The 16106-nt window shown below is 37.7% G+C and overlaps 1 protein-coding gene and 1 pseudogene across 2 annotated transcripts in view; one reads left to right on the plus strand and one right to left on the minus strand.

The window, feature by feature from the left end:
* Positions 1–16106, plus strand: part of ATPAF1 (ATP synthase mitochondrial F1 complex assembly factor 1) — a 71759-nt gene that overhangs the window by 44021 nt on the left and 11632 nt on the right. Inside the window, exons 7-8 of one of the 2 annotated variants that reach the window (XM_006898971.1) lie at positions 1141–1236; positions 4503–4610. The exons of the other annotated variant lie outside the window; for it this stretch is intronic. Coding sequence (XP_006899033.1) covers positions 1141–1236; positions 4503–4610 — 204 coding nt within the window. The remainder of the gene's footprint in view (positions 1–1140; positions 1237–4502; positions 4611–16106) is intronic. 2 annotated transcript variants of the gene reach the window in all.
* On the minus strand, positions 5234–6089 carry LOC102865626 (annotated as a pseudogene).

Below are 16106 nucleotides of genomic sequence, written 5' to 3' on the forward strand. Positions count from 1 at the left end.
TATTCTTAAGGAGTGCTTTGCTTTTTTCCATTCCATATGAAATTGGAGATTGCCTTTTCCATCTCGTTGAAAAATGGGATTGGTATTTGTATTGGGATTGCATTAAATGTGTAAATTGCTTTTGGTAGTATTGCCATTTTCACAACATTGAGTCTTCCAGTCATATAACTAATAATTTCTTGATATTTAGCCTAGAGCTATACTTCAGTGCCTCCCTCAGCTGATAGAATATAAAGTGATTAAAATAATTGGAACAGAATTTAGCTCAACAGGATTTTAAAAAGGTAGAAATTGGGAAAGATCCAAATATTCCTCAAGAGATGATGAGCATCAATAGATATCTAAATTAGGATATATTTATTTCTATAATAGGTTTTTACACAACAGTGATAATATATTAGAGCTAATCAACATGGATAAATTACCAAAGTATAATGTGAAGTGAAACCTACGTTACATAAAGATGCATAGAGTTTGATAACATTTATGTAATTTTTAAACATTAAGTTTTAAACAATATGAGTCCTTGCTATGGATATGTTGTGTTGTGTTTTGCTGTTGAGTCAAAATGGACTTATGGCTGACCCTCCAGGGAGTTTTCAGAGACAGTTCATTGCACGGGCGGAGATTGCCCATCCTTTTCCCACAGAGAAGCTTGTGTATTCAAACTGTGTGCTTTGGGGATTTCAGTGTGGCCACTAGAATTCGGTATCAATATACACAAATAAATTATAAAAACATGAATGGAATGACATAACAGTGGAATCTTTAGGTGATTTAGGCTGTATATATGAGTATTTGCTATATTATTACTTAATGAATTTCACTTTTTAAAAAAAAAACCCACAATTTTTTAAAAGTGTGTGTGTGTCTATACCGCCAAATTGGATCTGACTAGTACAGGAGGAGATTGTCCCTCCTTCTCCAGCAGAGCATCTGGTGGATTCGAACAGCGCACCTCTGGAATTTCAATGCAGCTTCTAGCCACTAGGCCACCAGAGCAGCTGAATTTCACCATTTTAAAAAATAATTTTAAAACCAAACTTTGAACAAATGTAGGGAATGCTAGAGGTGATTGGGCATAGAGTGAATTACTTCAGCTATTCATTCATCTATCTCATTGTGTATCTTTCTCCACAGTTTCTGTGTGCACTCCCAAGAAGGGAGGGTTATGAGTTCTTTGTTGGACAGTGGACAGGTACTGAACTCCATTTCACTGCACTTATAAATATTCAGGTGAGTAGCTCGTGATCTTTTCTAGATGAAGCCCTTAATGAGTGTGAGGTTTGGGGGCACAAAATAGCTACCATCACCAGCAGCACTTGCTGTAGCTCTGAAGAATGGGCATATTCTGTATGTTAGGCTAGTTTTTTAATTTCTAGCTTCATGATTGGTTGTGGTGGTGGTGGTTGTGTGCCTTTGAGTCACCTGCGACTCATTGTGACCCTGTGTACAACAGCCCTATCTGGGCCAATCTTACTCTCTCTGACACACCTACCCCCTTTACCCCATTCACTGAATCAGTCCATCTCATTGAGGTTCTTCCTCTCCTGCACTGTCCCACCACATGACTTCCCTCTCCAGGAACTGGTCCCACCTTGCAGCATGTCCAAAGTATGTCAGACAAAGCTTCAGAATCCTTGCCTCCAAGGAGCAGCCTCATTTCACCCTCTCTAGGACAAACCTGTGTGTTCTTTAGCTATTCATGGTATAGTCAATACTCTTCTCCAGCACCACAGCCCAAAGGCATCAATTCTCCTCCTGTCATCCCTAGTCATTGTCCAACTCTCTGAAGCAGAGCAAGTAATTGCAAAAACTATGACCTGGATCACATGCACCTTAGTCTCCAGACTGACATCATTGCTCTTCAGTACTGTGGAGAGATTTCTAACAGCAGACTTTCCCAGTGCAATTTGCCTTTTAATTTCCTGGCTTCTGAAACCAAGAGAATTGATTGTGGAGCAAAGCAAACTAAAGTTGCTAACATTCTCAATCTCTTCACCATCTGTCATGATGCTGCAAATCAGCCCGGTGGTGAGAATCTTTATTTTCTTGAGGTTGAGCTTCGATCTATATTGAAGGCTGCAGTCCTTGAACTTCTGCAGCAAGCACTTCATGTCCTCCTCAGTTTCAGCAAGCAGAGTTATGTTATCTGCATAACACAGATTGTTGATGAGTCTACCTCCAATCCTGATGCCACATTTCTCCTCATAGAGCCCAGCCTCCCAGATAATCTGTTCTGCATATAGGTTAAAAAGGTATGGAGATAGGACATATCCCTGGCATAAGTCCTTCCTGATTTTGAACCATGAGTGTTTCCTTGATCTGTTCTGACAACTGCCTCCTGATCCAAGTATAGATTTCACATAAGCACAATCAAGTGTTCTGGGATTCCTATTTCTCTCAGAGTTAGCCACAGTTTGTTGTGATCCACACAGTCAAATGCTTTTGCATAGACAATGATGCACAGATAGGCATTCCTCTGGTCCTCCCTGCTTTCAGCCAAGATCCCTCTAGCTTCCTGATTAGCACTTTAAAATTGGAAAAGACCTTAGATCACCTTCTCTGGTTACTTATGACTGTTTTTTTCTTCTCAGACTTCTGTAGCACTTAACTGCATTGCCTCATTTGATATGGGACAGTTGTGGTGATTGTTTTTTTAATCTAAGATGTAAGCTCACTAAAGAGAGCTGTATATCTTAACTTGTTTTATTGAGTAAGGCAGCACCTTCCAAGGTACTAAATGCATAGTATCCATTCAATAGATGATGTGTTTGCACCTTTTTTTAAAAAAGAAGTTACTTCCAAAGCATTTCAATATTATAAAATAAAATCATTATTTGAAATGAAATCATAAATAGTATTGGTCCAAATATGAAAAAAGCATGTATTTACATTTTGTCATTTAATCCTCACAAAATGGCCTTTGAGATATTGTTACAGAGAAGTAAATGGGCTTCAAGAAGTTTGTTCATATTGCTAATACATGCTCAATTTGAGCCCAGGTTATTTGTCTCCAAACTCCATCAGCTTTTAATAACTGCTATTTTGTTAAAAACTCTCCTGGAGCCTAGAGATCCAGGAGACAAGGTCCCCACCCTCATGTTGCTCATACACAAATATAAGAGAAACATCTAGGAGAGAATTTTGATCAAAATGATCAGCATAATTTTAGAAATATGCTTCGGAGAAATGAGAGATTGAAAGATTAAAAATACTGTATAGTTAGATTTGATAATTAAAAGAATACTTTGTGGGGGAGTGTTTTGTGATTTGGGTAAAAATTTATAAAGCACATTAGCTCTCTAACAGTTTGTACATATTTGTTTTGTGATACTAGTTTTAGTCCCTCACTCTTCCTGTCTCCTCCCTGTGTTTCCCATTTCCATTCATCCTTCTTTCTCACCCCTTCCTGTCTTTTGAACTAGTATAGGGGTTTTTTTGCAAATGCTATCCTTTTGGTCTCACTTGTTTAGTTTATTTGGGAGTATTTTCCTTGAACGTCATTATTGCTCACTTTTTTGGCCTATAGTATTTGGCTGAAAAAAAAATGATTCCTTAGATGAATTCATTTCTGAGTTCAAAGAGTATCTAAAGGCCACAGTCGTGGAGGTTCCACCATCTGGTCTCTTAGGATTTTGTTCTACTTTTCTCTTCAATTTTGTACAGGTCCTTCCATTGTGATCTTCCTCAGAGAAATTGATAGTGCTAACCAACTAGTTCTTTTGGTCTCAGGCTAGTAGAGGCTATGATTCCCATGGTCCATTAGTCATTTGAACTAGTTATAGTAATTCTTGATAAAATTTGAAAGATAAAACTTGGGGGGGGTTTGTGCTGTTATTTGTTTATAGTTATTACTTCTTATCTTTTATGAGACTTCTAGCTTTTAACCCAGGCATCTAGCACCAAACTCTCTTCCTAGTCTAGGCGTGAGAGCTTGTAAAATGTCTGTTCTTCATAAAATTATTATTATTATTATATGTCCTATTCTTCCCCCTCGCCACCCGCCCATCCCCTGATTATATCTTAAAACTACATCTTGCAAATCTGGCCCATGTGCAAATTCTCCAACTGTTTGCTGCATCTTAAAAGAGCTTAGCCTTTAGAGCCTCCCTGCAAAGTAGATATCAGCTGTGAAATGGTACTAGTCCATAAAAGTGGCAATTACACAGATGCAGTGCTTTCTTTAAATTTGATTTGGTAACTGCTTGTGCCATTTTGGTTTTCAGTGTATGGCCATGATGAAGGATTCACTGCCAACTGTAAACATTTTCTGGGAAGAAAGCCAGACTTTTTCCAATTGAAACACAAATAATACCGTGCAAACTGTCACTTTCATTGGTTCTTAGCAGACGTGACCTTTCCTCCACCAATGAGTCCTTCAACTCACTAGACACCCAAGGGGCTGTTAAGAGCCAGAGTTTCCTCTGAACTCTCTGTTGCTCTGAAATTGCTATTATGGTCCTTCCTTATTGAGCCTTGATATGTGTTCTTCCTTGCAGACGCGAGGGGAAACTGCAGCCAGCCAGCTGATTTTATACCACTACCCTGAACTGAAGGAGGAAAAGGGAATAGTGCTGATGACAGCAGAAATGGACTCTACCTTTCTGGTAAGATTCAACTTTTACCTCTTTGGGTTACCTGGTGGCCATAAAGATACTGTTTTATACCAAAGCTCAGGAGATAAAAAGTCCAAAGACTTACTTACACCTTTTTTTCTTTTATCTTTTAGAAGTTGATGATAATTTTGCCTTGCATAAGCTCTTCCCATTGACTTTAGTAGAGATTTTCCACTACCTTTTTTTCTTCCTGCCATATAATAGAATTCTATTAGCTCAACAATACTTGCCCCTCCTTTATTTTAAATTGATTTTAATGAATATTCACAGAAAGTTTGGATTTTCATTCACTCACTCTTGCACATTTTCCTCTCCTTTCTTTCCCCCCTCTAGTGCACTTTGTAATGCACTTCTTTTTTTTCAATTCTAAATAGCTTTAGTAAATAAAAGCCCACTGTTTCAAAGAGAATACCAAAAAAGAGCCCACTGTGTTGGTGAAAATTTACAAAAAGAGGAAGGGAAACAAAGGTTAATAACCATTATTCTAAAGCTGAAACACTGCTTCTTCAACAATTCAGAATGTCACCTCTTGATACAGATAGGTATGAGAAAAATGGAAGTCCATATTTGCCTTTTATATGTAACACTGGGCAAGTAAATGCCAGTTGCACTATTTAGGAATGATTTGCTAAAACATTGAAAAAATTAAATATTTCATTCTTGTCATAGACTGCCACTTCTGTGGAACATTCAGTGCACATAACTGGGTGGTAAATTTCTTCTCCTTCTGTCTCTTGCCTGTTTTGCAGCATCTCCATGAGTAGACCACATCTTCTTATGGCCCCATCTTTTTTTCTTGTTTTCTGGGATTTTGTACCTTAGAATCTCTTCTTTATTGACAGAACAATTCATCACAAACATTGCTGTATATTGAGTTTTATATGATTCATGCCTTTGGAAGTCAAGGCACAGTGTGGTCATGCAGGCTGGACAATTCAAGACAGCATCACTATTAGGTACAGGCTGTTGTTGATGTGGCTGCTGTAGTTCAAATCCAGGATAGCCTCTTCTCTGTGCATCAACCCAAGCCTGATCCTTGTTATCCTTTTCAGGATCATAAAGTAATTGATCATTCGTTGGAATCCGGTGTCACTTCTTTTTTTTCTTGGTGACCTGTGCTGATTTGTCTTTATTCTCAGAATCAGAATCAAAATAGACATCATCATAGTATTTTGTCAGAGCTGCTCCAGTTTTCCCATTTCCTGACGAAGATTCTGTTTCCAGAGAAGATAACTTGTCCTTCGTTGTCTTTATGGTGGAATTTAATTCTGCTTTCATTTCTTTTTCAAATTCATCTTCTCTCGATGATTCACTTTCTCCAGTGAGACATTCTCTGATGAGTTTTCCATTTTGGTCAGGGGTTCCATATAAAAGCACATCCATTTACTCTTCAGAGCTGCTTAGATCCGGCTCCTCATCACTGGGCTCTTCAACAGTGTAAAGGTCATAGTCTTCTGATAACCGGCTCATGGCAGCCTGCACCAGCCTGTAATGCGCTTCTTGTTCTATATTGTTAATTATCATACATATAATGCCTAATCCTACATTCCTTTCAGGCAGTCCTTCCTCTCATCTCTTCTAATACAGTGTTCATTATCTAGCCACTCTTTTCCTGTTTTTCTCCTTCTCCCAATGCCAGTCCTATTTTACAATAGCAGTGTTATATAGTTTTTGTCCTTTTGTGACTGAGCTATTTCCTTCAGCATGATGTCTTCCAGGCTCACCTATGTTGTGTTTTACAAATTCATTGTTTCTTCAATGCTGCATAATATTCCATTATGTGATGGTACCAATTTTTCTATCCAGTTGTTTGTTGATGGGCAGTTGGGCTGCTTCCATTTCTTCGCTATTGTGAATGACACAGAAATAAACATAGGTGTGCAAATCCTCAACAAAATCTTGACCGGTGGAGTCCAACATTATATCAAAAAAATAAGTCCTAAAAAAAAAAAGTCCTCATGACCAAATGGGATTTCTAAAAGGTGTGCAAGGATGATTCAATACAAGGAAAACAATTAATGTAATTCATCACATTAACAAAGCAAAGAACAAAAAACCACATTATCCTTCCACTACTTTTTGACAGTTCTAAAATTTAAGAAGTTCCGGAACTAGTTGTTTATTTCCCAACTCATTTTATAACTAAACCTTTACTTAAACAATTTTGAAGTCTTTTATAATCTTTATTAATCCCACTTGATGTGGAGTATTGATGCATTTTTCCTGTATTGTTGTTGCCATTGCTGGGAAGTTTTACTCAAACCAACCCTATGTTGCAAGGAGGGACCACCCTTGGAGAGGGACATCATGCTTGGAAGGATGGAGACACAGTGCAAGAGAGGAAGACACTGGAAGAGGTGGATTGACCCAGTGACTGTGGCAATGGGGTCAGGTGTGTCAAGAAACAGTGCCATTGGCTTAAGATAGGGCAAGGTTCAGAGCTGTTGTTTATAAGCTTTCTATGAGTTGTATGTGTTAATATCACATGCAAACAAAATATTGCTGAAGATCATTAAAAAATGAATTGAATAATACATAGATAAGGAACTGCTAGAAGTTCAAGCAGGATTTAGAAGAGGCCATGGCACCAGGGATATCATTGCTGATGTCAGGTGGATCCTGCAAGAAAGTAAAGAATACCAAAAGAATGTCTATTTATGCTTTATTGACTATGTAGAGGCATTTGACTGTGTGGATCATAGCAAGTTATGGCTAACATTAAAAAGAATGTAAATCCCAGACCAGGAGACTGTTGTGTGAACAGAGCAAGGGAACACTGAAGGGATTGCATCAGAGTTGTATTCTGTCTCTATACTTATTCATTCTGTGTGCTGAGAAAATTATTCGAGGAGCTAGATTCTATTGAAGAGAAATGTGGCATCAGGATCAGAAGAAGATTCATCAATAACCTGCATTATGCAGGTGACAAAACTTACTTGCTGAAAGTGAGGAACACTTGTTGCAGAAGATCAAAGAAGACAGCTTTACATAAGATTTGCATCTCTTTGTAAAGAAAATAAAGATTCTTACCACTGGACCAGTAGGTAACATCATGATAGATGGAGAAAAGATTAAAACTCTCAACAACTTCATTTTACTTGGATCCACAAATAACACCCTTGGTACCAGCAGTCAGAAAATCAAGAGACATATTGCACTGGAAAAGTCTGCAGTTAAGGGACCTCTCGAAATTATTGAGGCATAATTATATCAGAGGACTAAGGTGTGTCTGATTCAGGCCATGGTCTTTCCAGTCACTTGCTGTACATCTGAGAACTGGACAATGAATAGGGATGATAGAAGAAGAATTGATGTCTTTGAGCTGTGGTGTTGGAGAAGAGCCCTGAACATCCATCCATGGACTGCCAAAAGAACAAACAGATGTATCTTAGAGAGTGTGCAGCTGGAGTAATTTTTTGAGGCAAAATTATGAGACTTCACCTCACATACTTAGGGCATGTTGGAAGGAGGGATTATTCCTTGGAGAGAGACATGATGCTTAGAATGGTGAAGGGTCAGTGAAGGAGAAGGAAGACCCTCAACCAGGTGGATTGACACGGTGACTGCCACAGTGGGCTCTTTTGTGTCAGGAAGTATGAGAATGGCACAGGATAGGACAGGGTTAAGATCTGTCATTCATAGGACCCCTGTGGGTTGCATTTGACTCAATGATACATTACATGTTGTAACAGCTACAACATGAGCTGTTATCAACTTGATGGCATATAACAACAACAGCAACAATTTAATTAGACCATCTCAGGATTAGATTTGAGGCACTGAACAACAGTGACCGAAGGCCAAATGAACTGTGGGATGACATCAAGGAAGAAAGAAAAAGGACATTGCAAAGTTAGAGGAAGCAAAAGACCAAAATGGATGTCAGAATGTTATTGTTGTTTTGTGTCATCAAGTTGATTGCAACTCATAGCGACCCTACGTACAATAGCTCTCAACATTGCCCTATCCTAAGCCGTTCTCACTGTCTTCAGCACATTACCCCAGTTATTGTGTCAATCCATCTCATCCAGAGTCTTCCTCTTCTGGGCTGTCCCTCCATCCTTCCAAGCATTATGTCCTTCTCCAAAGTCTGGCCTCTCCTGGAACTTACCTCTAAAGAGTAGCTTAGTTTCACCTTCTCCAGGACAGACTAGTTTCTTGGCTGACCATTGTATGTTCAGTACCCTTCTCCAGCATCAAAACTCAAAGACATCTATTCTTCATTTGCCATCCTTAGTCATTGACTAGCTCTAATGCATAGCAAGTAATTGCAAATATCATAAATTGGATCAGGCACATCTCAGTCTCTAGACTGACATCGTTGCTCTTCTGCACTCTGTAGAGGTCCCTGACTGCTGGTGCCAAGAGTGTTAGTTGTGGAATCAAGCAAGCTGAAATTGTTAACAATCTCAATCTCTTCTCCATTCATCATGGTGCTGCCAGTTGGCTTAATGGTGAGAATTTTTGTTTTCTTGATGTTGAGACTCTGAAAATTACACTAGAATACTGAAAAGCTAAAACACAGGGGCAAAGTGATAAAGTAAAAGAGTTGAACGGAAAGATTTCCAAGGGCAGCTCATGAAGACACAACAGAGTATTATAATGAAAGATACAAAGACCGGGGCTCAGAAAATCAGAAGGGAAGAACTCACTGAACATTTCTCAAGCTGAGAGAACTGAAGAACAAATTGAAACCTCAGATGCAATACTAAATGATCCTTTGCATGAAATCTTAAATGACGCAGAATACATCAAAAGAAGATGGAAGGAATACTGTACTAAAAAAAAAAAAATTTACGTGACACGGAACCATTTCAGGAAGGAATTTATCATCAATAACCATTGTTGTTGTTGTTGATTGCCTTCAAGTCAAGCATGACTCATAGCTCATATGAACAAAAAGCCTGAAGCCCCTCTACAACTATGGATATTTATCAAAGTTCATAGAGTTTCCGGAGGCCTGTTGTTTAGGAAGTGGATGCCACTCCTTCCAAATTTGTCATAGTATGTTATTGTTGTTATGTACTATTGAGTCTACTAACTGAAAAGTTGACAGGCCAAACTCAACCAGAGGTGCCTCTGAAGACAGGCCTGACAATCTGCTTCCAAAAGATCATAGGCTTAAAAATGTGATAAAGCAGTTCTATTCTGCATACATGGGTCACCATGAGTCAGAATTTATTTGACTGCATTCAACAGTGTAACAGAGGATGAGGCAGAGGATGGAACTAGACCAAACATTAGGGACAAGCTTTTACTTTGAACTTCAACCTTTCCTTTTAAAAAGAGGGAGTCAGAGCATATACCTTCTAAGTGCACTTTCAGCATCAACGCCTCTACAAATCTCCTACCTTCAAGACAATGAGGTCTTCTTGCTAGGGATTTCCTGAAGTCCCAACAACCATTAGGAAGAATAAAAAAGGAAGAAGTTCAAGCTATTCTGAAGGAACTGATAAAAAATAAGAGAAGCTATGGTATATTCATTCACACAATGGAATATTATGCGGCACTGAAAAACAAAGAACTCATGAAATATTATACAAAATGTGTGACCATGGAGGACATTATGCTGAGTGAAATATCTCAATCACAAAAAGACAAATACTTTGTAATGTCACTGTTATAAAACAGGACTGACAGGGGGGTTGAAGGGAAACTAAGAAAAGGGGATAAATAATGTACATAACATTGAAATGGACTAGGGAGAGAACTATATAAAAGGAATATATGATTAGGTATTATTGGTGTGACAAGAGTCTTGAATAAGAGCTGCATAGTAAATTGGTCTGTGAGAGGAACTGTATAACAATGAAAGAACTTTTTTTGTAAAGAAAAAATGAACTGGGGGAAGGGCAGCGAGGAAAATGTACAATAATGAATGAATGGAAATCCAAATTCTTTATAAACTTATAATAAAATCTCAATTAAAAAAAAGACTTGGGATTGATGAAATACCATTTGACATATGCCAACAAAAAGAAATCTGGAGGACAGCTACCTGGCCAACTGACTGTATTTATTCTCATTTCTCAAAATTGTGATCCAGCAGGATATGGAAATTATCAAATAATATTATTAATATCACAGGCAAGCAAAAATCTTACTGAACATCATCCAAGAATTACTAGAAAATTACATCAGCAGAGAACTGCCAGATATACAAGCCAAATGTAGAAGAGTCTGTGGCATTCAGGATATAATTGCTGGTGTTAGCTGAAAGCAGAGTTCCAGAAGGACATCTACTTGTGTATTATCGACTATGCAAAGGCATTTAACTGTGTGGATCACAACAAATTATGTTCTGGAATCCCAGAACACTTGATTATTAAACCTATACCTAGACCAAGAAACTATTACCTAAACAGAACAAGGGAACCTGCATGGTTCAAAATGGAGAAAGGTGTACATCAAAAATGTATCCTTTCTCTATATCTTTTCAATCTTTATGCTAAACAAATCATTCCAGAAGGTGAACTTAACAAAGAAGAATGTTACAGCACACTCAGAGGAAGCATCTCAACATCAAGAGACAAGAATCTTAGGGAGGAAAGAGTGCAACAATGAATGGATGGAAATCCAAGTTTTCTGTAAACTTTTGTTAAAGTATTAATTAAAAAAGAAAATAAAATTTTACCCTTATAATAATATTTAAAAAAAAAAAAACCACCAAAAAACAAGAATCCTCAATACTAGGCCAATGGAAAGCATTAGGATAGATGGAGAAAGGATTGAAGTTGTCAACAATTTTCTCTTACTTGGATCCACAGCCCTTGACAACAGCAGACAGGAAATCAAAAGTCAAGTTGCACTGGGAAAATCTTCAGACAAGGACCTCTCTAGTGTACTAGAGAACAGAAGTTAGTCTAAAGACTAAGGTGCACCTGATCCAAGCCATGGTCTTCTCAATTGCTTGCTATGCATCTGAAAGCTGGACAGTGACTATGGTTGGCAGAAGAGGAATTGATCCTTTTAAGTTGTGCTGTAGAAAATTATTGAATATTCCATAAAAAGGCACACAGTTCAAACTCACTGGCTGCTGTCCAGGAGATAGATGGGCAGTGTCCTCCCATGGGAATTTTCTACTTCTAAAAGATCAGCTATGAGTCGGTTCTGACTCAACGATACATTACATCTAGTTAGTGTTTTTCCTTTCTTCTCCTTCCCATCTCTAGTACCCATCAAATTATGTTTCACTTTGTACATAAACCTCTTCTTAACTTTCTCTACTGATAGTTTCATACATTTTCCCATTTGTGGTTGACTTACTACATTCATTCACCATAATGTCTTTCATGTTCATCCATGTTGTAAGATATTTCACAGATTCAGCATTACCCTTTAATGTTGCTTAACAGTCTACTGTGTATATTTACCATAGTTAGTGTATCCACTTACCTATTGATAGGCTCTTAGATTGTTTTTTCATAATTTTTATATTGTCAGTAATGTTAATGATGAACATGAGTGTACATGTATCTATTCATGTCATGACTATTATTTCTCTATGAAAAATGCCTAGTTGTGAAATTGCAGGATTATATAATATCTCTAGTTCTAACTTTTAAAAACTATTTAATAAGATAAACTTTAATTTCAATAATTATTACATATAAAGTTAAAAATAGAGTGCCTTCTAAAAAAGTTATTACAAGAAAGTAACTGACCATTTTATCAAAACTTTCTTTTTAAAATGATGACAGCATATTGCATAGTTATTCCCCAGGCCAACTTCCTACAGACTTATAAATAGCATGTCAGATATGCATTTCTTAAGCAGCTGTATAAAAAGATACAGAGTTCCCGAATATTCAAGTGGGTGGTCAGGTTTCCTTTCTTTTGAGAGAGCAACAACATCTTTCACAGGCAGGAAAATGATCCAATTGTATATATTATTCCTCAACCATGTTTTAGAGTTGATAACTTCACATTTTCTTTTCCTTCAGCCCCCTGTAAACTTTTTGCTCTCCTTGGGTGTCAAGGGATGTTTTGAGATTGAAAATCCTTTTTTCTTTGAACTTCTTCAGGAAGTGAACCAATGGAGAAAAGACAGCTCACAGGATAATTTGGTTCCCTGAAGTTGCCAAAACATATTTGATCTCAATTTTATGTTGCATAACATTTCCTGAGAACATTGCAGTTTGGATGCCACATTGAGAAGTAGTGTAGAAGACCTGATAGGAATCTTCTCGTTTCCTGGTGACAGGACAGCCCTCTTTCAGAGAGGGTTTATCAGGGTGTACAAACAACCTGTCAAATAGAAATGTTTTAATTATTACTTCAGTCCACATGGGGCCACATTCTGCTTCCACTTTCTGTCCTATAGAGCTAGTTCCCATTGTGGAAACAAGGAGGAAAAGCCAGCTGAGTGGGAGAAAGCCCTTGATTTTGTGAGCTCCAAGTGAAGGTCTGCTCTAGAAACAGGAAGCTGTAGTTCTAACTTTTTGAAGATAGTCCATACTTAAAAATGATTGTACCATTTCACATTCCCACCAGCAGTATATGAGCATTCTAATCTGCCTACATCTTCACCTGCACTTGTTTTCTTTCCCTCTTCTTTTGATTCTTTCTCCATTGCTCAGATTTTGTCTATAGGATCTTTCAGTATTGTAACTCTACAATTTTTTCTTAAGTTTTTTCATCTCAAGAAATGTTTTTTCTTTTTGGTTTTGTAACTCCAGGTCTTTGCATATTTATTTAATTGTAATACTTTTGTCTTTTGAGCTCCCTTTGCAATCTGTTCAGCTCTTTTATGTAATTTCTTTCATTCTCTAGATAGTCTACATTCAAGAGCGAGTTCCAGAGTCTCTTTTGACACTCATTTTGATCTTTGTCTTCCTTAGTTATTTTAATGACCTTTTGCTTTCGTCACATATGATGTCCTTGATGTCATCTCACAAACTTGCTTAGTCTTCAGTCATTATTATTCAATGTTAAATGTGTCAAATCTTGAAAATTTTCTTTTTCAATATGGCTTTCCTAGCCATCATTTGACTCTGTTATGTAGATGGGCAGGAATATGTGAATAGGGCCTGTTAGCCTTTCCACAAGATGATTATTACATCCACAAGGGTTTGGCTAGTCTTACCAATCCGTAAGGGGATTGGCTAGTCTTGCCATAAAGTTGAACAACCCAGCAGCAGAGAGAGAGAGACCTCTCCACCACCAGCAAAGAAACTTCACCACTAAGAAAACAGAAGCCATGGCCGAACTAGAGGCTTGATGTAAAATGGGACCTTGGGACTGCTACATCATTGGAACCGGAGCTAGGAGCCTTTGCCCAAGTTTGTTAGACAACTTTGGTGAAGGGCCATAATTCGCAAGACTGAGAACTTTGTAACTCTGGCTAGGACTGAGGTGAGAAGCCAATATTGGCTGGACTGAGAACTTTGTGACACTGATCTAAAGATGTGAGGCTCAAGGTGTGCCTGCAAGCACGTTTCAGAAGCTATCCTGACTATATTCTGCTACAAAACTGGATTATAACCCTTTGAACCCCTCTATGGTTCTGTGTGGTCTGTAAGCTATTGCATCAGATTTTGGACCAAATAAAGCAGTAAGATTGCTGTTGAGATGAGGAGAAAGAGGTTTGGGAGTGTGGAGAACATGTCTGACCTCATGGGAATTGGTTTTGTATTATTGATGTAGTTGATAAGAACCGTCCCCTTTTGTGAAGTTGGTAAAATTTAGTCATGGCTGTCTCCACGTGGCCCTTCCTCCTTTTACAAAGTTGTTCTTAAAATGGTTTCTATATTCAAGTAAGATATATTCCATATTGTACTTGGGCTTTTGTGGATTTGTTTTCATTTTCTTCATCTTGAAATTGAGTATAAGCAATTGATGGTATGTTCCATAGTTGTTGGCCCATGACTTTGTTCTGACTGATGATATTGAGCTTCTTCATCATCTCTTTTCACAGATGTAGTGTATATGATTCCTGTATATTCCATCTCACAAGGTTTACATATTGCTGCTTGTATTGTTGAAAAAAATGTATTTTCAATAAATAGGTAATTGATCTTGCAAATTTCTATCATGCAATCTCTGATACTGTTTGTATCACCAAGGCAGTATTTTTCCAGCTGCTGATTTTCCTCCACCCACTTTTGCATTCTAATCACTAGTAATTATCAGTGCATCTTAATTGCATTTGATCAATTTCAGATTGCAGGATTTGGTATAAATTCTTCAATCTCTTCATGTTTAGTATTAGTAATTTGTGTGTAAATTGTAGTAATAATAGTCCTGTTAACCTACTTGCCTTATAGATATGTGGATATTATCCTGTCACCGACAGCATTGTACCTCATGCTAAATCTTGAGGTATATCTTTTGACAGTGAATGCCACACTGTTCCTCTTTGTCATTCCAGCATAGTAACACATGCGATTGTCTGATTCAAATGGCCAAGACCAGTCCATTTTAACTCATTAAGATCTAGGATATCTATCTTCAAGCGTTTTATTTCATTTTTAACAAATTTTATTTTTCCCCAAATTCATACTTTGTACATTCCACTTTCTGATTACTAATGGATGTTACAGCTATTTCTTTTCACTTTGAGTTGTGCTGTGTGTGCAAATGAAGGTCTAGAGAGCTTTACTCCATCAATCTCATTAAGATAGACTCTACTTTGAAGAGATAAGCTCTTTCTCAGTCACTTTTTTTTTTCTTTTTCCAGTCACATTTTTAATGCCTTCTAATCAGGGACTCATCTTGCAACAATGGTTGCTGTCTGTAAGGATTTCAGTGACCAAATATTTTTTGTTGTTGTTTTTAGAAGTAGATCACTGGGACCTTCTTTCTACTTTGTCTTAGTCTGGAAGCTCTATTGAAACCTGTCCACTCTGGGTGACTCTGTTAATATTTGAAATACGGGTAGTATAGTTTCAGCATCATAGCAACACAAGCCACCACAGTGTAACAAACTGACATACAAGTGGTAGATTCATTTTACTTGGGCAGTAAATTGTTTGATTATAGGGAATTTTATAACATACAGTTAAGAGAGTATCTGCATCTTTCCAATAAGTTGTTAGGTGCTGTCTAATCAAGTACAACCCCTAGTAACCTTGTGAACCACAGGTATGAACCCTGTTCTATCCTGTGTGATCCTGAACTTTTTGACACACTAGAGCCCATTGCAGCAGTCACTATGTTAGTTCATCTGGTGGAGGGGCTTCCTGTCTTTCACTGACCCTCTCTCTACCTTTCTGAGCATCATGTCACTCTCCAAGAAATAGGCCCTCCTTGCAACATGCTCGAAGTATGTGAGACAGCTTTAACACAATTGATACTTGGTACTAACAATCAGAAAACCAGGAGATAGATGTATTACACTGGGAAAGTCTGCAGTTATGGACCTGTTAAAATTATTGAGGCATAATAATGTTCCCATTTCAAAGAAGGGTGACCCAACTGAGTGTGGAAACTACAGAACAATATCATTGATTTCACATGCAAGCAAGATTCTACTGAAGATTATCCAAA

Source organism: Elephantulus edwardii, unplaced genomic scaffold, assembly GCF_000299155.1.
Source record: "Elephantulus edwardii isolate Elephantulus edwardi_28Jun2011 unplaced genomic scaffold, EleEdw1.0 scaffold00243, whole genome shotgun sequence".
Taxonomy (NCBI): Eukaryota; Metazoa; Chordata; class Mammalia; order Macroscelidea; family Macroscelididae; genus Elephantulus; species Elephantulus edwardii.